The 23,448-nt window shown below is 35.1% G+C and overlaps 1 protein-coding gene across 1 annotated transcript in view; it reads left to right on the plus strand.

The window, feature by feature from the left end:
• The window catches only part of LOC141489202 (dynein axonemal heavy chain 8-like), a 395,310-nt gene that overhangs the window by 309,076 nt on the left and 62,786 nt on the right, over window positions 1–23,448 (plus strand). Inside the window, 10 exon segments of the mRNA XM_074189981.1 lie at window positions 612–715; window positions 5,083–5,259; window positions 6,172–6,339; window positions 6,971–7,186; window positions 9,686–9,823; window positions 10,586–10,713; window positions 13,290–13,461; window positions 15,956–16,111; window positions 19,280–19,435; window positions 22,319–22,501. Of these exon segments, the coding sequence (XP_074046082.1) occupies window positions 612–715; window positions 5,083–5,259; window positions 6,172–6,339; window positions 6,971–7,186; window positions 9,686–9,823; window positions 10,586–10,713; window positions 13,290–13,461; window positions 15,956–16,111; window positions 19,280–19,435; window positions 22,319–22,501 (1,598 nt within the window).

The following is a 23,448-nucleotide window of genomic DNA, read 5'->3' on the forward strand; positions in this document are numbered from 1 at the left end:
TTGGTCATTGTATTGATCAGAGTTCTTAACTCTTTCAAAATTGTTCATTTTTATAATGTTGGAAATCTTAAATTATAAAAATCCTCCCTCCAAAGCTACTCACTTATGATCAAACAAACATCACCCAACCAAAATTTGAGGCCATATATTGGTGAGGATTCACTGAGAGGAGTTGTGAAATAATGAAATAAATAAGAAACCCTATCCTTCAAGATATCTATAATTTATGCAATATGAATATAAGAAATTATTGGACATTTTGAGACTATGGGTCTCTTAAAAATCAGAGAGCTTATGTTGGTATTTCAGAAGGCATTTCATTTAGTATTCTGTGATAAGACTTAGTTCACTGTCTCTCTTTTGAATAGTCATACTACCGCTTGACTTGAGAATAAGCTAGAATAGAATGGCGGAAGCAATTATCTGACAAGAGGTATATCTTTGATCTTCAGTTTTAATCCTTTCTTGTCATTAAACACTACTCAATTTGGTCTTTAAATTTTTATTCATAAATCATAGATTCAATAATTATTTGCATATATAATGGGATATGGGAGGTAGATATATAGATATGAATATGTAGATAAATTGCCTAATTATCATTTTCCAAGGGTTAAATAAGCTGATGGAGGCAAGTGAATCTGTTGCTCAACTATCACAGGATCTCGCAGTAAAGGAGAAAGAATTAGCAGTGGCTTCTGTAAAGGCAGATGAAGTGAGTAACCAAGATAATTCTTTCGATGTTGCTAACCAAAATATTCAGATTTTTATAAAAAAAAAATGTGTTTAAATGTAAAGTCCCATTTAAGAATTTTTATTTACATTTGTATGTAACCTTAAATATGCCATATTCTTCTCTGGACTATATCTACGTGCTCTTTTTCTTGTATTTCTATAGTCTCCACTGCCCAATAAGACTATCTTAGATTCCTCGCTTAGCCTAAAATCTTGTTTCTCATTCCCTCCTATTCTAGCTTTCCGTTTCTCCGAATTCTCTGCCATATTTGACAATTCCTTTTTCTATGTGGTGCCCTGATTACCTGAGATTTTGAAAGATGAAATCATAGAATTTGACAGGGATGTAATAAGGATGGTGTGTTAGATGTAGTAATGATTAGTTGGTTCCAATCCTGCCCTTAACATTTATTTCTATATGACTTTAAGTAAATCATTTAATCTCTTTGACTCAGTTTCCTCATCTGCAAGATTTGGATAAGAGAAATAGAGCTTGGTGAAAAGAAGGCTGGTGTTAGATACCAGAAGACTCAATTTCATTTCCAAATCTGATACATATGCCTTTGTAACCCTGGTCAAGTCACATAGCCCCTCAGCATCTCCATTAAGTTAGTAATTGCAGAGAAGTTGCTAATTTCTCTATTGATAAAGATCTTTTGCTTGGAACTTCCTATAGTCCAATAAATCACAAGCTGAATTCAGAAAGGGAGAGTGGGGGAGGAGGAAAGGTGATATTTGTAGTACCTCCTTCCTCCAAGGTTTGTGGAAAGGCTTAAATAGAGGCATGGAGGCTAAGGTCCTGAGAACCCACCTTCTCTTTGCTGGAAGGGTATTTACAGCCTCCTGCATGATAGGCAGGTGACATCCCATTAGCTGCCCAGATGCTTCGAGTGACAAGAAATTTACTACTACTTCACTAGAAAGTCTCTTCTGTTTCTAGACAGGCCTAATGGTTAGAAACTTCTTGTAATGAGGAAAAAACTATTTCTACCCTTTAGCCCTAGTTTTATTATTTGGCTGTGCACAGTATAATTCCTCTCCCAGATGATAGCCCTTTAATAATTAAAAGACACCTCTGGTGCCAAGATGGTGGAGTGAGGAAAGAACCCTCTGAAGCTTTCCCAAATTCCCCTCCAAACATCTGGAAAATCACTTCAGAACTGATATAGGAGCAGGGAAGTGGTTTGCCAGTTGAGCAAGAGACGTCTGTCACTGGCATGAGGTCCAAGAACAATGGCAGCATCAACTAGCCTTGGGCAAGGAGGGCTTGGCCAGGCTCCAAGCCTGAGGTCACTGATCAGGAGGCTGCACTTTCTGAAATCTCTGTGAGGAGTCTGTGTAGCACAGCAAGACCCCACTTCCATGACTCTGCACCTACCACAAACCACCTGAGGCCTTGACCTCATTGCTGACCAGTATTGAAATCATGCTCCAGGGCTGGCCAATAGCAAGACTTTTCCCCTGGGATTATCAGCAGATACCTTGTTTCCATAGCAACCCAGCAACAGAACCCTACCCCTCAACCAGATTAGCAGCAAAATTACTCTTCCAGGGCATGCTAGGAAAGAGCTCTTATTTCCATAGCAAGCCAGCAACAAACCCCACCCATACTTAACCAATGTCAAGATCATCCCTCTGGGACCATCCACCAGAAAGACTATCCTAAGCAACACAATAGCAGGCACCCTGAAACTGGTCAGTAACTAAACCCTATACCCCGGGGGTGTCCATCAGGACTCCACCCTATCCAGTACAAGTCAGAAGGGAGGCCTACCCTCCAGAGAAAGCAAAGAGCTAATCCCTGAAGCCCAGTAAAAGCCAACAGTAAAACCCAGAATCCCAGCACACACACACACACACACACACACACACACACACACACACACACAAACCTTGGTACTTTCTAAAAGAGCTTAAAAAGGATTTTTAAAAAGCAAATTAAAGAAGTAGAAGAAAAATTGGAAAATAAATGAGAATAATGCAAGAGAAGTGTGAAAAAATATTCAATAGCATGGGAAAAGGTAATACAAAAATTTACTAAGGAAAATAATTCCCTAAAAAAATAAAATTGACCAAATGAAAAGGGAAATAAAAATCTTACTGAAAAAAATAATAACTTAAAAATTAGAATTGAACAAGTAGAAATTAGTGACTAGATGAAACATTAGGATATGATAAAATCAAAAAAGTTAATAGAAAACAATGTGAAATTTTTCATTGAAAAAACAATTTACCTAGAAAATAAATCCAGAAGAGATAATCTAAGTTTCAGAGTTTACAGATCAAAGAGAAGTTATTGCAACCAGCCAGAAAGAATCCTATAAAACTTTCACAACAAATGCAGAAAAGCAGAAATAGTAAATTCAGTAATGCAGAAATAGTAATTCATATCATAAGGCAGTAAAAATTGCATTCAACAATGGACAATGGAAAGAGATGAAAATAAATGGGAAATTAAATAATTTAATCCTAAAAAACAAGAAGTCAAAGAGTTTGCTATTGGTTGTTTAATTAAAGAAAATTTATGGGATGCAGCCAAAGTGGTACTTAGGAAAAATTTATACCTCTAATTGCTTCTATCAATAAAATATAAAAAAGCATATCAATGAATTGGACACCTAATCAGAAAAACTAGAAAACAAACAAATTAAATAAAGACATTCATGGTATCTCTCCCTCTTTTCTCTATGCTAAACATTTCCTAGTAGTTTCAGCCATTCATTCTTTGATGTGGTTGAGATACCTTCATTATAATGGACATTTCCTTCTGAATGACCCTGTTTGGCACTGTCCCTTTTAAAAATTTCTCAAATATAGTATGATGTACCATATGGGCTCTGACCAGTGCAAAGTGTTTTAACACTATTGTCTTCCCTTATCTTAGAAATTACAATCCTTTTAATGGAAACTAAGATGACATTAGCTGGTGTGTTTGCCCTGCCATATTGCTACTTCATATCTATGTGTTAGCCTAATAAAAGTCTTAAGGTTTTAGAGCTAGACCAACTGATAAACTAGGTCTGATAAGGTAGGGCTTTGTGTATATGTGTGTGTGTGTGTGTGTGTGTGTGTGTGTGTGTGTGTGTGTGTGTGTGTGTGACTGTGGTTGATTTTTTAAAAATCTAATTGAAGGACAATATATTACTCTTTTTAAATTCTTATTTATTGGGGATCTGTCTGCTGCGCCACTCAGCTACCCTACAGCAGAGACAGAGTGAAAGGAGAGAGAAAATATAGTTCATGGTAGTAGAGAAGTATGAATGGAGGGAGTTGCAATCAGCAATGGCAATGGTGGAAAAATATGGAAGTAACTTTTGTGATGGACTTATCATAAAGAATGTGATCCACCTGCAACAGAGCTAGTGGTGTTGGAACACAGACTGAAGCACATTTTTTATTATTATTATTTTGGGCGGGTTGCAGGGCAAATGGGGCTGGGTAGTCTGCCTGGGGCCGCACAGCTGGGTGATCGATTGAGGCCGGATTTGTACCTAGGTGCTCCTGGCTCAAGGGCCAGTGATCTGTCTGCCACCTGACTGCCCCTATTATTATTATTATTATTATTATTATTACTATTTTATTTTATTTGGAGTCTTTTCTTTTTTGGTTTTTGTAGGGCAATGGGGTTGGGGTGGCTTGCACGGGGTCACACAGATGGGTGCTTGTTGTGTTTCTGGGGCCGCATTTAGGCTCGGGTGATCCTGGCTCCAGGGCTGGTGCTCCATGCTGTGCCTTGGACATACCTACTATTACTATTATTATTATTGTTGTTGTTGTTATTTTTAATTTTAATTTTTTTCTCTCCCCTTTACTTTATTGCTCATGTAGGTCTATATTTTGGGGGGGGAGGGGTATTATGTTTACTCTTAAACAAGAATATTCTAGTAATTTTTAAAAATATTATTTGTCCAAAATAAGAATTAAATAAATAAATAAATTCGTATTTATTGGTTTGAGTCCATAATTCTAGCTTATTGAGATCTTTAATCATCTTGATTCTATTGTCCAGTGGACTATCATTACATGCCCTAATTTCACCATCAGCACATTTGATTCTCAAGCCTTTAGCTTCATCCAAGTCACTGATAAAAATATCAAACAAGACAGTTTCTTGTCCTTTTCTGATTTTCTTCTGATCTCTCTGGCCTCTCCTTCAGAGTTTTCATCATTATCTCTGTCCTCTTCTTTGCCTCTTTAGCCATCTCTCATTAAATTGTCAGACTCTTAGCTTATTTCTCAAGGATATTATCCCTCTTTAGATCTAGCTGTCTTCTATAAGAGGTAAATAGCCCTCTCAGTATTATTTCACATGGTTTCCATTTATTTTTATGTTTCACAATTTCACAGGTGCTAGCAGAAGTCACTATAAGTGCCCAAGCATCAGCCAAAGTGAAAAATGAAGTTCAAGAGGTGAAAGATAAAGCCCAAAAAATTGTAGATGAAATTGATAGTGAAAAAGTAAAGGCTGAGACCAAGCTAGAGGCAGCCAGGCCAGCTTTAGAAGAAGCAGAAGCAGCACTGAATGTAAGCAAATGTGTCAACTTCAACAGAAGCTCCATTTAAAAAGATAGTCTCATCACAAAGTTAGCTAAGAGATTTTTTCATTCAAGAAACAAAATTGAATTCCTAGGGTGATTTACTGCCAAGCTTAAAATGTGTTTCCAATCATCTAATTCTCTTGATTACAAATTGAGTTTCAAAAAGGTCCTGATTTTATGTAGCTTATTATTTTCATGTTCATATATCAAAGTTCCATGAAAAGAGGGACAAAAACACAATGAATTAAACTATCATATGAAGAATTTGGGTTAGCTATTTCTTGACCATGAAGATTTCTTAGACTCCAGTAGATTTTTAAAATTGGTTAGATTTTTTTTTCTATTGTCAAGCTGTTCTATTGTCAGGATGTTCAGGTAAAAAGAAGGCAGTGTGCCCAGGTTTTCTTGGATATTTATTACCCGACTTGGGAGACAAGTATTCTGATATTTTTTTAAAAAGACATGGGAGCAGATGTGGTCCTAGTACTGTGGTCCTGGACTCAGGAGGACCTGAGTTCAAATATGGCCTCAGACATTTGATACTCACTGGCTTTGTGATTTTGGGCAAGTCACTTAACCCCATCCCCCCCCCCAAAAAAAAACAAGCACAATATTCTCTTGACAAGGTGAACTCCTTGATGAGATGTTGACCTAACTCATTGACTGCACATTGAGGCTAACTGATCAATGAATGGTCATTCATGGTTAGTTCAAATACCTGAGCAAAATGTGCTAAAGGAAGATGCATATCAATGGGGCCACAGATATCTAAGATAATGCCCAAGTACACACTCTATTGTCCTTTCAAGTTTTATGATACCAAGAGTTAATAAAAATCTCTTCAGAGAATCTTTGAAATGATATTAATGTATTCATTCTTTTTAAACTCCAAATATAGACTATCAAACCAAATGACATTGCTACAGTTAGGAAGCTTGCAAAACCTCCTCATCTTATTATGAGAATCATGGATTGTTGTCTGTTATTATTTCAAAAGAAGATTGACCCTGTCACAATGGATCCTGAAAAGCCTTGCTGCAAACCATCCTGGGCAGAGTCGATGAAAGTGAGTAAAATGTACAAACTCCCTGGGAATTGAAGTTCTGAACTGTTTAGATAAGGTACTTCTAGTACAGACTTTAATTATCTGGCATACTGAAAGAATTCAATGTGAACAATGGAACTGGGCCTTTCACAACATGGTGAAGGCAAAAAGAATATGGATGTCCAAACTTAGGCAGGAACTACTAGCCTTCTCTTTATACTTCCATCCTCATTTTGGAATCTCCATTGCTTCTGCAAAGAATAGTTCAATGGTTACCCAGCAATCTCAAATTAAAGGGAATGTTTACAAGTGGTTTCCAAAGCTGATTATGAATATTGTGGGGGGGGGCAGGAGCATATACTAGTAGAAGTGATGGGCTCTACCCCCATGCTTTCTGGGTTCCCAGGCCTTGTTCTGTCCCCAGCCTTCACCTTAGCCCTGCTTCTTATGATTTTAGGAACATGTGCTATGGGGACACAAGCTTGGGGTTCATTTCCATCAATGCCAGAGTTCATTGACACAGTATCCTTGAACCATCTATTTAGAATGAGGGTGTAATTTTTATTTCTTCATTCAGAGTAAAAACTAACAGTCTAAAGGGGGGAAAAAGTCCTGTTTTCCCCTAAGTCAGAAATCTAATCTCTTTTTGCAGTTGATGAGTGGGGCTGGATTCTTATCAAGTCTCCAACAATTCCCAAAGGATACTATTAATGAAGAGACTGTGGAGCTGTTACAGCCTTATTTTAACATGGAAGATTATACTTTGGAGAATGGTAAAAAGGTCTGCGGTAATGTTGCTGGTTTGCTATCTTGGACACTTGCTATGGCAACTTTCTTTGGAATTAACAAGGAAGTGTTGCCTTTGAAGGTAAAGGGCTCTCCCGCCACCCCAGTAAATTGATGGTCAGTAAAATAAATCCCCTTTATCTCTCACTTTACAAGAACAGACACATTCTTGGTTGCAGATGTCTTTTGATTAAAAATTCTACTTTCCTTTTTTCGTGGCCTCATATATTTTCTTAGCCTTTTTACTTCCTTTGCATTATCTCAACTAAGCAGTGTCACTGACCTTAGGGAGAGTCCAAGTTAGCCTGTTGAGGAAGATGAGTAATTACCATATTTCCCCATGTGTAAGACATACCCTTTTTTGAAAATTTTGGGGTCTAAAAACTGGGAGCATCTTACACAGTGGTTGTAGATTTTTTTACTTGAATTTCCCACTTTTTCATGCTTGTTGTCTTTGGGCACATTGTTTTGCATTTGTTATTGGCATATCACGTTATGTTTTGTCACTCGTTCTGTCCAGAAATGGTTCAGAAAAGATTTTCATACAGTACTGAATTCAAGTTCAAAGTGATCTAGTTTCCAAAAGTAAATGGAAATCTTGCTGTTGAATATAAGTTTGGTCCTCCTCCAACTGAGAAAACAATACAAGACTGGCTGCAGGAAGAAGAAACTTACTGAAAACACCATGGCAGAAGCAAGTCACCCAAATGACCTGATTTAGGGAGGGAATTGAAGAGCAAAGGGTAAATGGGATTCCTGTGTCTACAAAGATAGTTCAGCATGAGGTCAGAAGAATTGCTGATGAAAAAGAAGTGACTGATTTCAAAAGAACACACAATTAGTGCTTCAAGTTCATGAATGGAATGGACTCAGCATATGTTCACGCAACAGTGGTCAACCACAGACCAGGGCACAGGCAGGAGAGTCAGAGCCTTTCCTAAGAGTGATTCATCATCAAATGCAGATGAGGACGAGCTAATGGATCAGAGTTTTGACAGTGATGAGAACTTGTATGAATTTTATGATGAATAAAATGAGTTCAATACCTTTATATAATAGAATTTTTTCAAATTTCAGCCTGAAATTTGCATCTTATGCTTTGGGAAATATGGTAATCAAAAAAGACAAAACAACATTCCAGAAGAAATCTTCAAGAAACACTATCATTTAATTACCAATATGAGAATTAGCAATTGTTGTCAGATCCAATGTTAGGTTTTATTTTCTTCCAGTGGCAAAGGGACATTTGAGGAGGAGTGAGGTATTTTTACTCTTCTTTTGTTAATATAAGTTTGCCATGTGTGATTTATAGACATTGCAAATTTTTTCATTTGGGGAGTGGGCAGTATGTGATTTATACTATTCCCTGCTCACAGTATTTCAAACCTGAACCAAAATAAAAAACCAAGTGGATAAAGTATGTTTAATTTTCAAGCTATAATATGCGATTGGATGAATAGCACATAGAAAAATTTACAATGTTTATAAATTATACAGAGTATAGTTAAGCATCTATAAACATGCACCATAAGCATCATAACTTAGAATATAATTTCCCTTATGCAGCCTTTCTAGATAGAGAACAGGTGTATTTATGTTATTCTTCCTAGCTTGTAGTGCATTTCAAAAGCAGAATTAGCTATACTGATAGATGTCTTTGACAGGTAGCATCCAGTTGAAGTTCTGGTCAAAATATGTCAGTAGATTAATATGTCTCTGTATCTTGGAGCTTCTTAGGGAAATCTTGGAGTTATTAGTGAAAACCTACTTCAGAAGCAAAAATTCCAAATTTGTACATAGGAGATTATATCTCACTGTCATAAGCTGTCTATTTGTAAATGCAATAAGTTTTTGATAACCATCACTTTGTTAGCATAAGATTCCCTAGCCTTACAGGGAACTCTGTGTACAAGCCAGAAATCACTTGCTTAAGCTTGGTTAAGCCATCACTAGGGCTATCACAAGATAGTTGTTAAAAACTTTGCCTTTTCCCATTTCTCATGCACCAAATCTCCTAATGTTAGGAAGAGATCTTTTCTTGGGAGACAAACTAAGAGTAGAGCACTGTATATAAAAGTCATTGAGTTTGATTTCTGACTTTTTGTAATCATTTATTTACATGTCTCATCCCATTCTTGGATTATTACTCCTAAAGTTTATGGGCTGATTATCTTTTTGGTATCCCCCAATGCCTTAACTAATAGGTATTTAATTATATTTGCAAATTTAAAAAAGCTTAAAATACATGTAGACATAGTTTTATATACAAATTATCCCCTATTCATTAATTCTTCATTAAATTTTAAGCATTCTTAAAGATCATTAAATGTTCCATTACTAATAAAATAGATGAGACAGCATAGTGTCATTGGAAAGAGCTATAAGCTAAAATTAAAATAACTTGGTCCTTATCCTTACCTTGACCTTGGGAAATATCTTTATCAGTTTTTTCTATAAAATGAAGGGGTTGGACTAAATGATCTCTCTTGCCTAATAATTACATCTATTTTAAGAGATACTAGTGAATATTGAAAACTTAACAGCTATTCAATAATACTAATCATCTTTTCTTCCTTGTAAGGCTAATTTAGCAAAGCAACAAGGACGTTTGGTAGTGGCTAATGGTGAATTAGGGAAAGCTCAGGCTTTGCTAGATGAAAAGCAAGCTGAGTTAGATAAAGTACAAGCAAAATTTGATGCAGCCATGAATGAGAAAATGGTAAGTTAAACTTTATATGCAAAATTATGAGTAGGGCCACATAATGAAATGGTGTTCAAAGAGTAACAATAGGAGGGGGGCAGCTAGGTGACAAAGTGGATAGAGCACTGGGCCCTGGAGTCAGGAAGACCTGAGTTCAAATTTGACCTTAAACACTAACACTTACTTAGCTGTGTGACCTTGGGCAAGTCACTTAACCCCAATGCCTTGCTCCCCAAAATAGTAGTGGTGCATTTATCATTTAACCTAAATAAAAAATGTTTCAAAGCAAAGTGACAAGTCTTTTAGGGAAGTATATAATAGTAAAATGAACTCATTCATTGGTTATGACACATAGACTGGAATCTTAAACACTAATTTCTTTAAATAAAAGTATATTGTCTTTAAGAGAGAAATTTCAAATTCCTTATTTTTAGTCACTTGTCTATAAAGTAAATATGAATAAATTTGTTAAAAATATATTTTATTCATTTAAACCTAATTTTGAAAATACTAAAACAATAGGTTAAACTGCTAATATAGTATGAATGTCAGATTCTCCATTAAATTGCTTTTCTTGAATTTTCATGGAAGTAATGTAAAATATGTTAGTCAGTGAAGAGGACAGAATTCAGTGCATAAGATGTTAGCTGAAATGCTTAGCTTTAGAACTATTTTTCTGGATGAATTCCTTTTGAACTTTGTGTAAAAAAAGAACTCTGATAGATGTTTAATTAGACCTATTTGAAACTTCTTTAAGACCTTATTTATTTCTGGATTTAGGACTTGGTGAATGATGCAGAATCATGCCGGAATAAAATGCAGGCAGCATCAGCTCTTATTGATGGGCTGAGTGGAGAAAAAGTCAGGTGGACTCAGCAAAGCAAAGAATTCAAAGCTCAGATTAACAGGTAAAATTTTTGATTCTTACTCTTTTTTGGTAGGGACAAAGGATCAGACAAACAGCTCTTTGTAAGACATAAGATAAGTTTTCTCATAATGTGCTTTTCTCCTTAGATTTGTTTGGAGTTTTTTGATTAATTTAACTTTGCCTCAGTTCATGTGAACAGTTCACATGAAGACACTATTCTTCTTATTTATGAATCATTACATAGTTAGGTCTTTTAGCAATGTCACATATCCACATTGATGATTATTTCCAATGGTCTTTTGGCCCCTGATGATCTTTGTGCTGGGAGGAAGCATCAGTCTTAACAGATTGCGATGTTTCCAGAGAACAGAGGAGAAAAGGAGAAAGGAAAAGAGTGAAAGGAGTCAGTGATGATCAGAGGTTGTTAATATTCTTTGAGTCATGGACCCCTTTGGCAATCTGATGGAGCCTATGGATCCCTTCTAAGAATTCTTTACATTCATAATTGAAGAAAATGAAAAAAAAAATTTATAGATGTATAAAAATAAAGGTGTTCTATTTTTCCCATCAAAGTTCATGAATTTCCCTGAAATCAAATCAATGGGGCTTTGTGGATTTAAGGTTATCAACTTTTATTCTAGATCAAGAACCTAAAAAGTTTCAGAGCAGAGTAGGACAAGGAGAAAGGATAACAAAAATAGAGTATCCAATTTTCTCCTTGAACCAGATCTGTCTCATGAAGACTATCTAAACAGACTGTTAATATATCAAGAATGACTTGTAGAAGAGGACATACAGTAATCTATAGTCTAGAGCAGGAAACAGCCCATGGAAACAAGCTATTCTCCTATGAACATCAATAATGTGTTATACATTTGAACATTAGGACAGATTAGGATTAGGACAGAATTTCTGCCCTGAAAGAAGTATGAAGGATAAAGTAAAATGTAAATTACTTGAAACAAAGACTATTTCATATTCAATTTTTGTTTTCTCAGAGCCCAACACACCTTGGCACAGAAAAGATACTTAGCAAATGATTATTAAATTGAATTACATTTAACTTCAAAATATAAATTGTTGGAGAAAATCATTTGACAGGAATTTCTGGGAAGACTTGAAAGGAATATGGAAAAAAATTAGTTTAAGCCTCATATCTTAAAATATCTACCACAGTTAGCTCAAAATGAATCTACACTTAATGGAAAAGATAACAAAAATAGGAGGCAACTAAATCAAGTATACTTCATGGATATGGCTAACCACACGAGAGAGAAGACAGTCACAAAAACTAAAATGCATAGCTAAAATAGGTAAAGCTCTTGAACTTGTAAAATTAATACAACTAGGATAAAAGAAGGGAAGCTGTCAATTGGGAAAAATTAAGTCAAATATCTCTGATAAGGGTCTGATAAAAAAGATATATGTATGTGTGTATGCACATTTATATGTATGTGCATATATACATATATTTATTTGTATATGCATACACACATAAAAATATAAAGCACTGGCATAAATGTATATGTATCATTCCTCAGTGAATGAAAAGATATGAATGAAGTTCTCAAAAAATAAACTATTTACTATTTAAAACTATTAACCATTTGAAAGATTGCTCCCAAGTCACTTAAAATTAGCAAAACATTTCTGAAGTTTCCTGTCACTCCTAGTGAATTAATTAAAGATCTCATAAGATGGAAAGTCAATTTTGAAGGAACGGAGCAAAGATACTCACACTAATACACTGTTGTCAGAGCTGTGAACTGATCTAATCATTCTGAAAAGTAGTTTGAAATTATGCTAAGCAAGAAGCTAAAATGTCCTTACCTTTTGAACATTTCCAACCCATAGATCCTCCCAAAAGTGGTCAAAGATAGAAAGACCTAATGTAAATGAAAATAGTTACAACAGAACATTAATAGTGGTAAAGGAGTGAAAAAATAAATGTTTATTGATTGGGTTTATTGTTTATTAGGTTTAAGATTTATTGTGGTTATGGATGTAATGGTTTTGCACTATGCATATTAAAAAATTCAGAAAAGCAGAAGGATGACATAAGAACTGTTTCAGAATGAAGTGAGTAAATCAAGATAAGAAAAACCTGAAAACAGTATACACATTAATTACAACAAAATAAATGGGAAGAATAACAACTTTAAAAAGCTCAAGCTATATAATCAAATTATGATAATTGTTTGTTCTTGAGAAAGAATTGAAAAAACTGTAAATTCCTTCCCTTCGTTGGAAAAGTAGAAAAATTATATCTTTGGAATACTAAATATATAGGAAGCATTCATAACTCAGTTGATATGCTAATAAACTTGGCTCAACTGCTCCTCTTTTCTTTTCTTTATTGCATCTCTTTTTTAATTTTTTCTTAGAAGGTATGTATTCCTAGAAAGCTGACCAGGGAAGGGATATATTCAGAAATGAAGGTAAAATAAAAATTATAGTTAATATAAATTTAAAATAAGTAAATATAATTGAATTGTGAATGTAACAGTATCCTAGAATATCTGATTTTGTTAGAGAATGACTTACCATTCATTCTATAGCTTTGTGTTTCCTTTAATCTACATAGTACAACTTAGCCTCATGTATTTTTCTTCATAGACTTGTAGGAGATGTGCTCCTATGTACTGGTTTTCTATCCTATCTTGGGCCTTTCAATCAGATCTTCAGGAACTTTTTGTTAAAAGAACAATGGGAAAGGGAGATGAGAATTCGGAAAATTCCATTCACTGAAGGCTTAAACCTGATTTCCATGTTGGTGGATCCTCCTACAGTGAGTTTTAGTATCCTCATCATCTCTTTGGGGTTTCAATTTATTTCTTAGGTTTTTATTTGATAAATTAATAATATAATAGTAATTGATATTAACTTATAATTTTATAGCACTTTATGGATACAAAGTGCTTTACATAGGTCATTTCCTTTGATCTTCAAAACAGCCTATGAGGTGGACAAGGCAAATATCACCAACCCCCATCATTATATCTTTACATTTGGCACAGGCCATCTTCCAGACTTGCAATACCTTTCCTCCTCATCTTCATCTCAAATAATCACTCTCATTCTCCAGAAACAATTCAATCATCATCTTCTCTGTTAAGTCTTTCTAGCTCTCCTCAAATGTAAGTGTACTCCCTCCTTATCTGCCTGGTGGTATTTAACTTTATCATACATATTTGTCTTTATTTTCTTTATATCTTTTCTGTATACTTATATACATACTTGCATATCTATATCTATGGACATATATTAAGTGTACACATTTGTATATATGTATACTTACCTCTCAGCTGAAAAATATGCTTATTCATTTTATTTGTATCCCCCAGTGCTGTCAAGGCATCTCCGTCCTTTCAGTTACTTAGATTTGCATTCCTAGAATTCATCTTTAACTCTTCACTCTTTCTCATTCCCTTTATTAAATCAACTGCTAAATACTGGTAAATCTAGTACTACAAAATATTTTCATCTGTTTATTTCCCTACACTTACTTGGGTAAACCCTTTATCCCATTCAAGACTCTCATCACCACTCCTTTTTAACCTCAGTACTTGGGATAAAGTCTCCCAGAGGATCAATTGTCAATTGCTCCAAGTTGGGGGAAAACAAAAGAATTTTTCCATTCACAGATCTTTAGCATTCAGAGTTACACTGCCTAGTCATGTCATTCAGGAAGCTTGAGTTCTCTGGTCATCTCTCCCAGCAGCAACACAGCTTGGGCAAATGCAGCACCATATGCTAGGAAAAGGTAGTCTTCTCCCTTTAGTCCCAGAGCAAAATCCATTGATCTTGTCCAAAAGGAGAGAAACACCTCTTAGCTGCTTTGAAAGGTATTAAAAAACAAATGACTTATGGTTGGATGAGAGAACTGTCCTCACTTAAGTACCATAATCTCTTTGAAATTTCCTGGAAAAACTCATGCAGCCTGCCACTCCTATATAGACATTTCTTTCAGTTGGTGGGGAATAAGGGTAAAGCATATCTATATATTCCCTATTATACTTCCCCTGAGGTAAGAAATAATTAAATGGCTTGTTCCTGCCCCTACATCCTCTGACTTTTACAGATGGTGCTTTTTCCTATAGGTTTAGTTTTATCTTCTGATTCTGAAAACAATCCTATTCCTAGGCAGGATGAACATGAGGATCCCAGCTCAGTAACTGATCAGTTTAACATCAAATCTTTCTATGGGTCCTGTTCTGACCTTGGCATTCAAACATCCCATACTTTTCCTGTTTTGGATCCCTGTAATTGATTGACTAGACTGAATTTCCTATCCCTATACTGAAGGTCCTTGAGTTTTGATCCCAAATGCTTTTTTGTTAGACCTCCAAGATACTGATAAGCTACCTACTAAGTAATTACTACTCACATCTCTTGAGTTTTTGCTACACCAGGGATGTTAAAATTGTTTTGATTTATTGATTAACACCTTGAATAATCAGACTCCAGTCCCATTCCATTGTTCCCACACTTGTGTTTTCCAGATGCTAAAGGACTACATGATCCATCAGGCATCTTAGTTTAATCTAGTCTGACTCCCACTGTTCCTTTTTGCATCTTAGTTTTGAGAAATAACATTGGGGAAGAGCTCCAACTATCTTCCTTCTCTTTGTCTAGTCTTTCATCCAGAAAGTGGGAACAAGAAATATGGAAGCTGGTGGAAGAATCTGTTTCCCTTTTTTAAAGATTTGTTTTGTCAATAGATTTTCAGAAATGCATTTATTCTTAGAAGTAGCACTCATAAAGGGCCAGCTAGTCCCTTAGTAACTTGTAAGAGTAAATAAAACTCTTAAAATATCTGACTTCCTTCAAGGAAAAAGCTTTTCCACTGGGAAGATCAGGCTCAATTTATATTCAGTTTCTTTCATTTTCCATAAGAAAAAATATTGTCATCATTCTACCACAATGCCTTCTTTAAGGGCCTGATAGAGCAGATTTGAAATGTGAGCATACTCTGGGGAAAGATGAGTGTTAGAGGCATTTGAGAAAATGATTTTGCACTTTCTACTTTTGAAAAAATCATATATTTAACTTCATATTTATATATTTTCAAAACACCAAATGTAATAGTTTATGAGACAAAATCCAATGGACTATTCTGCTTTTTAAAAAGCCTTTAAAATTGATAGTGTTATTTTTATTACTAATAATAATTTTACAACATTATCTAGTTATTTTACCTTAGTGACATTACCCTAGTAATTTGATTCAATTAAAAAAACTAACTGCTAGATCCTAGGATAATGCTGTTTCCTCTGATTTAGATTAGTGAATGGGCACTACAGGGGCTGCCTGGAGATGACCTCTCAATTCAAAATGGTATCATAGTGACGAAGGCAACTCGGTATCCCCTCTTGATAGACCCGCAAACTCAAGGCAAAGCTTGGATTAAATCAAAAGAAAAGGACTTTGATTTGCAGGTAGGGTTCAAGAAAATGGAATGTTGATTTTTCCCCAAAGAATCTAGACATTTTATTGAATATACCTGCTCCAAAGCTGAAGGTGGCAACCTTCAGCAGATTCAGCACTCAAGAGATATATCTCTTGCCAATACATTTGTTTGATGCTTTAGAGGTTTCCAAGTTCTCATATACATCATTTCATTTGATCCTTATGATCTCTGGGAAATAGGACAGATCTATTATTTCTGCTTCACAGAGAATAAAGAGGAAACTGAGGCTTAAAGAACTTGTCAGTGTATCTGAAGGGTAAGATGGGTTCTTACTTGGCTTTTACCCGACTGGCTTCTCAGGGAGAAAAGACCATTCAAGTACCTGAGAGGGATCAGGGCTAAGAGATGATCAGCAGGACTATTCCTCTTCTCAAAGGAATGGGAATTCCTACCTCTTCACCCTAGAAGAGACACAATAGGAGCCAGCAGCTGGATTCCTTCTTTCTTGGAGTTGCATCTTCCCTTCACTGGACACAGTGTTCATGTACAGCCTAGACCCTGACTAATAAAATGACATTAAGGAGCAGAATAGGAAGGAAACAAAATAATGAAGGAAACAAAGGAAGACACATTTTAAGGCACGGTGATATTAAAAATATTAAAAGTGAACTGGTTTTTGCAAAGATTAAAGTGTGATGTCAACCTTATTAATATGTTCTAGGTAACTGAATAAAAAGAGCAATAATTAGCATTTATATAGTATGTTAAGTTGTGCCTAGTACTTTGCATATAATTCTTATTTGTTTTTTACATTATCTATAAAATAGGTACTATTACAATCCTCATTTTATAGAGGAGGAAGCTTACCAGGGTTACAGAGCTAATAAGTATCTAAGGCTATATCTGAACTCAGGTCTTCCTAATTTTACCTTTAACTCTCTCTCTTTTTTCAACAGCAACATCTGGCTACACCAAAGAGCTGGTATTAACAAACATTAGCCTGATTTCAGGTTCTAATCATCCTGCATGGCTTTGAAATTTTAAAGTCAATTTAGCAATTGTTAACCATAATTTTCTTAATCTAAAAAATGAAATAACAAAAGTTAGTTTTATAAATGAAGTTTTATCCTCTAGGATCTTACTGGATCCTTACAGATGCCAACCCAAAGCTAATTAGAATTTTAACAAAGGATCATAAAATTTTGGCAGCATTAGGTTACCCATTTATGCATAAAAGTGTCATTGATTATGAAGTCTGTTCAATATCAGGACTGTCAAAGATCCAGTTAGCAACAGTACTGCTTTCTCCTTTTCTGATTTGATATTTTATGTTGTTATTAGATATGATATAAACATATAAAACATTGGAATTTCTCCCTTTCCAAAATGTTTTAAGTATAAGAATTTATTTAGTCTCTTATCTAGATAACCAGTGCAGTTCCCTTCCTTCTCAGGATGGTCTTTACTCTGATTGTTTACACAGCTTGAAAGCCAACCTTGCAGATGCAATTAGAGGGGAAACAGGCTATTTACCACCGACAGAGTCTGCCTTCAGATTTATAACTGAAGATATACAGACCTTGTGGAGGGCAGAGACTAACATTTCAGACTTGCAGATCTCATTTGAAAGACTGATAAAAAATAATTCTTGATCAGAGATGTAGATCAGAAATATTTAATTCTATATTAAAGAGTATCAGACTTAGACATAATATTTGTAAAGGTAGTACTATCATCATACTCTTATAAATGTGTATAATGGCCTGGCCAACAGTGGATCTTTCCTGGTTCCACAAAGATAGATAGCACTTTGGCATCATCCACTTGGCTATCAAAATGATTATCTCAAAGTTTAGGTCTGACTATGTCAACCCTTACACACAAATCCAGTAATCTACAGTGGATCCCTATTACCTTCAGAATCAGGTAAAAAATACTGCTTAGCATGTGGCATAGCCTGATCCCCTTCTATCTTTCCAGAATTCTTTCATTCCCCCTCCCCTGCTCCCCACATCTCCACAGTACTCTGCTATCTAATGGCACTGCTTTCCTTGTTTTGCTTTTACTTGAACATTTCCTGCCTCTAGACACTTTCACTGACTGTTTTCCATACCTGAGATATTCTCCCTCCTCATTCTGCTGCCTGGTTTCCCCAGCTTCCTTCAAATCTCAGCTAAACTCCCACCACCTACAGGAAACCTTTCCTGATACTCAATTTTAGTACCTTTCCTCAATTTGGTTATTTATAATTTATACGTTATATTGGGATCCCATTGAGACCAAGGATTGTGCGCTTAATAAGATTTATTCACTGACTGACCAAGATACTCATCACAGCTGGGGCCTTGTTGGAAACCCCAAGATACTCAGGGTAGAGAATTTAGTGGTAAGATCTCCTAGATAGAGAATGGCATTTCCTGATGCAGCCCACACAGTTCCTGAGCAGTGTATTCATTACTTAGAAAGCAAATCCTGTGAGTTATTTATATATATATATATGTGTGTGTGTGTGTGTGTGTGTGTGTGTGTTTGTATTTCCCTTCTGGGGGAATCTATACCATAGGCTAATAGTATGAGTCTTGGAGGGCCTATATAATAACCCTGTAGGGCTAGGAATCTTACCAGAATGTTAAGTGTTGCCACAAAAGCAACCTCAATTTCATTTCTTTTCTGAGGGAACTAATGAGCTATTTGAGAACTTATGTATCTGTTTATGGACTCTTTTGAGTCTTTCTATCTTCTTCATTATTTATATGCTGAAATAAAACTGTCCTAGTGAAAATATTTTCTGCCTTTGAGGGCCTGTATGAAAAGTAGTTGAGTTGAATTGAGATTCCTTCCATTTCTTTGAAAGACTAAAGTATTGTTTGTCCTATACCATATACACCAAATAGTTAATATGAGGTCTAATATCATACCTACAATAGGAAGAAATCTATGCATTTTAAGAAATTCATGACACCTTCTCATTGTTTCTGCAGAAATGCAACTTATCACCTTTTGAAAACTACTTTTTTACTTTCCTTTCAACAAATATTTATTTAAGCGCTATGGTCTTTCTAGATCTCTTTCTTAGTAAAATATGTGATAGTTCTAAATGCACATTTATTTTCCTAACAAGTCTTTTGGTTTTTCACTTAAGGTTTCATGTAAGTTCTTATGATGTTCTTTACATTAATGAATAATTTGTTTTAAGGTGACATCTCTGAATCATAAATATTTCCGAACACACTTAGAGGACTGCCTTTCATTGGGAAGACCCTTACTCATTGAGGATATACGTGAAGAGCTGGATCCAGCCCTTGATAATGTATTAGAAAAGAATTTTATTAAAACTGGAACCACATTCAAGGTTAGTTTCTAAGAAAGAACAATGGCGACATCTACTTATCTTTCAGAGTATAACAACAACAGCAAAAGTCATATGTACAAAATACATTTAAATTATTTGTTTCAAATTATTGTTCAGTGGTTCCTAATATTCAAATGGTAATATTACAGGTAACCTTGAGGCCTCACACAGAGAAGATATTTAATAAATGTTTGTTGAAATTACCAACAGAGCCTGCCTTCAGATTTATAACTGAAGATACACAGACTTTTGTGGAGGGCAGAGACTAACATTTCAGACTTACAGATCTCATTTGAAAAACTGATAAAAATTATTCTTGATCAGAAATGTAGATCAGAAATATTTAATTCTATATTAGGGTAAATGAGTGTTGTTTTGAATAGTCTGATTCAGAGGAAGAAATAGGGTATCTGAATAGAGGAAGGTTGGTACATTCTAAAATTCCCTTGAAAATTGTGAACATATGTTACAGGTATCCAGACTGAACCTTTAGAACACATGTTGTGTCCTGGTCTTCAGGATAGCTTTGGTTGTTGTGGGGGGGGGAGGTAGAAAGGGGGAAGGGGTTGTAATGTGGTAGTGGTAAAGAGGATTATTTGTTAAGGGCAAGAGGTGGGGGGAACAGACATGTTCTCCTGGGGATATTGAGATTTTTGTAAATTTTATGGTAGCTTTCTTGTTGTCTAATACAAAACTCTCTTCATATAGCAGCATGATCTGATTTGAATGTGTATACCATCCATCATAGATTTCATAGCTAATTTCCTTTTCAGCTAAGCTGAAACCACAAATAGAAGAAATATATTTCAGAATTGTGTGCAGCATCATTGATATCCAAATACACTCTCAAAATATGAATTAATGCTAATTAGAAAATATGTATTGTTAAGAAGTAGAAAGTTTGTTTCTTAAGACTATAATAAAGTACAAAGATTTCTTCACTTAAGAGTAATAAATCTAGATTTTTATCTTCAGAAACTGATTTGTTTTTTTCCCTCTACCTTAATTTTTCATTTGAGCCTGCTCCTGTGATAGGAGTGATGAAATGTTGTTTCAGATAATTGGTGATAATATGACTTGTTCTCCAACTGTTTATGTAACCTTCATAATTTGGGATTATTTTAAAAAAATGAATATGTCTCTCTTTGGCCCTTACTTTCCTCATCTGCAAAATGAGGGCAATAGACTAATTTCTACCTTGAATCTATGCTTGAGTTCTTTAATATCCAATGACTTAATTTTAGATATAAGTGGTTAAAAGAAGTTCATAAGTTTCCTTATTAAAAAGAAAAATAGATTTATTCAAGAAAATTTACCACATTATGGGAATGCTTTTCACAAACCAAAGAGGAATGTTGAACTGTTTTTTCTGGATAATTTTTTAAAATAGGCTTATTCTCAGTTGCTATGGGTATCTTTGTTGTGATCCTAATGAGCTGAGGGTGCTACCAGTAGCTCTATGATAAAACTGACATTAGGATATGTGGCACTAAGACACCACCCCATCTCATTGTTGGAAACATTAATTCCCATCTGAGGCAACATAGTGCAATGGAAATCATGCTATATTTAGAAAGAAAATGAACTGAATTCACATCCCAGCTCAGATACTTACTGTTTGTGTAGTCACTAACCTAACAAGTCACTTAACTTTTCTAAAAACTCAGTTTCCTCATCTGGAAAATGAAAATCATAATTCTATCTACTACCTATCTCACAGTATTGTGAAGTATTTCAAGTGTAGTTTAAATCAGGAGTACTTCAACTTTTTTGTACTGTGGACACATTTAACATTCTGGTAAAGCTATGATCCCTCTTTCACAGGATATTTTTAAATCTAAAATAAAATACATATTTAACAATTACTATTTTGACTCTATCACTGCCTAAAAGCCAGGTGTGTTATACTTATGTACCCTTGTATTCTTAAAGGAGTATAGGAGTATTTAGATTCTCTGTCATTGACTCAAGCCCCCCCCCCAAATGGTGTTCCCTCATTGTAGGAGGGGTTTCCTATACCCCAGTTCCATTTAATTACTAATAGTCAACTTTGTATTTACATCAAAAGTATAATAACAAATGGAAAAGCATACTCCCCAATAAATTGAGACTTGGAGCATTGTTCCTCATCCCAATCCTATCTTGCTCCCACAGTCATTACCTCTTACTCTGGATAAGAGGAAGGGATTAGGTTCATGGCTAGTCTCAGGTTCTTTATAATACATTCCCAAGTTCCAAGTCTAGGTATCCTGGCTTCTTGGGGCTCTCCTGATGGGTCTGGCAGCACAGCCAGCCTTGAATCCTGGCTCCAAGAGCACTATAGATTGGGTCCAGCTTTAATGAGGATTCTACTTCCTGTACCTTAGAAATGAAAGGGACAAAGTAAGTAGAATAAATAAAAATCCCAGGCCTATTTGTCCAGGTCATTGACCTAAAAAGGAAAGGGGAGAACTTCCCACCAACTCATTAAGTTTTTATGATATAGGAGAACCTTCATCTGTCTGGTGATCAGGGCAAGAAGCATGTGTCAGTCTGGCAATTTTTAGATATCACCTATTTTTGTAGCTGGTCGAAAGAGGCACTCCCACCTCTGTGATAGGACACACAGAATGTCTCCTTCCAAAAACCTCCCAGGTACCTTCACATCAGGTGATCTAACAGTGCTCTAAATCACTATTACACATGGGAATTATATTGAAATAAAGATGAAATTTTTCCCATTTAATTTCACATATCTAAATCCTCCTGAATTAATAATTGTCCCAATATTAACAACCTTCAAAAAGAAATATTCTGCATACTCTAGTTTAACACTTATTATTAGTAAATTAGTAATGCTTTCCTAAATTGAATCTAAATCCTTCATGTCTCTATTTGATATAGGTCAAAGTTGGTGACAAAGAATGTGAAATCATGTCTTCATTTAAACTTTATATTACCACAAAGCTACCAAACCCTGCATTCACACCTGAAATTAATGCTAAAACATCAGTTATTGATTTTACTGTTACAATGAAAGGACTTGAGAATCAGTTACTGAGAAGGGTAATTCTTACCGAGAAACAGGTAATCAATCTCTCAAGTTAAGAGCATCTGCTTCCAATAAAATAGACAAATTTGGAAGAAAATTTACTGACAAACTAAATATATAGAAAAGCCAAACATATATTTAAGTCAAATCTTACTACCTACTGTCATTTTGAAATATTTCTCTTCACTTTTTATACCAACTAAACAGACTTTCCAATTCCTTCTTTAGTATATCACCTTTCCAAGGTTTGTGTAGATTGACTTCTTGGGACATCCTTATTCAAATGAATTCCTCCATGGCAATAATTTAACCATAACAGGGCTCTTGGGGGTAAAGTTTGGCTTTGGATTGGGTTTATAGTCATCTTTGTAAGTTCTATTTCCATTTTTTTTCATGTGGAATATATAATAGTTCATGTTTCTAATGATACAGGTATGTCTGCCCCTTATTTTAAATAAATGAAAATTAGATCAGAGCCAGAAATGTTTTTCATCTCAATGCCACTAACCCACAGGGAAAAAAATCAATTGAAATAAATATAAATGTAAAAATAAATATAAAATTCATTAAAATAAGATTAAATTCATCCTTTTTTAAGAATTGGAAGAGGGGAATTGAAGGGAAAAGAAAAGAAGAAAGGGAGATAAGGAAGAAAGGCAGAACTATCATATGAAGGAAAAGAAAGATATAAAGAGGGAACTATAGAGATGGAAAGAAGAGACAAACAAGAAACAAAAAGCCAGAGAAAAAGATCAATAGAATAAAGAACTTTGCTAGTTTTACGAACTAATTAACTTTTTTGGAGGTAGGAGCCTGAAAAGTGGGTGCCAAAAGAAAAAGAATACTAGCTTGAGGGTCCAGAGGCCTGATCTCATTCCCAGTCTGTCCCACACTAATTGTATGACCCTGGGCAAGACAGTGCACCTCAGATTACTTCTGACATTAGAATGTTGAAAGGTTACTTTCCGACTCTAAGATTCTA

This window comes from Macrotis lagotis, chromosome 5, assembly GCF_037893015.1.
Source record: "Macrotis lagotis isolate mMagLag1 chromosome 5, bilby.v1.9.chrom.fasta, whole genome shotgun sequence".
NCBI lineage: Eukaryota > Metazoa > Chordata > Mammalia > Peramelemorphia > Peramelidae > Macrotis > Macrotis lagotis.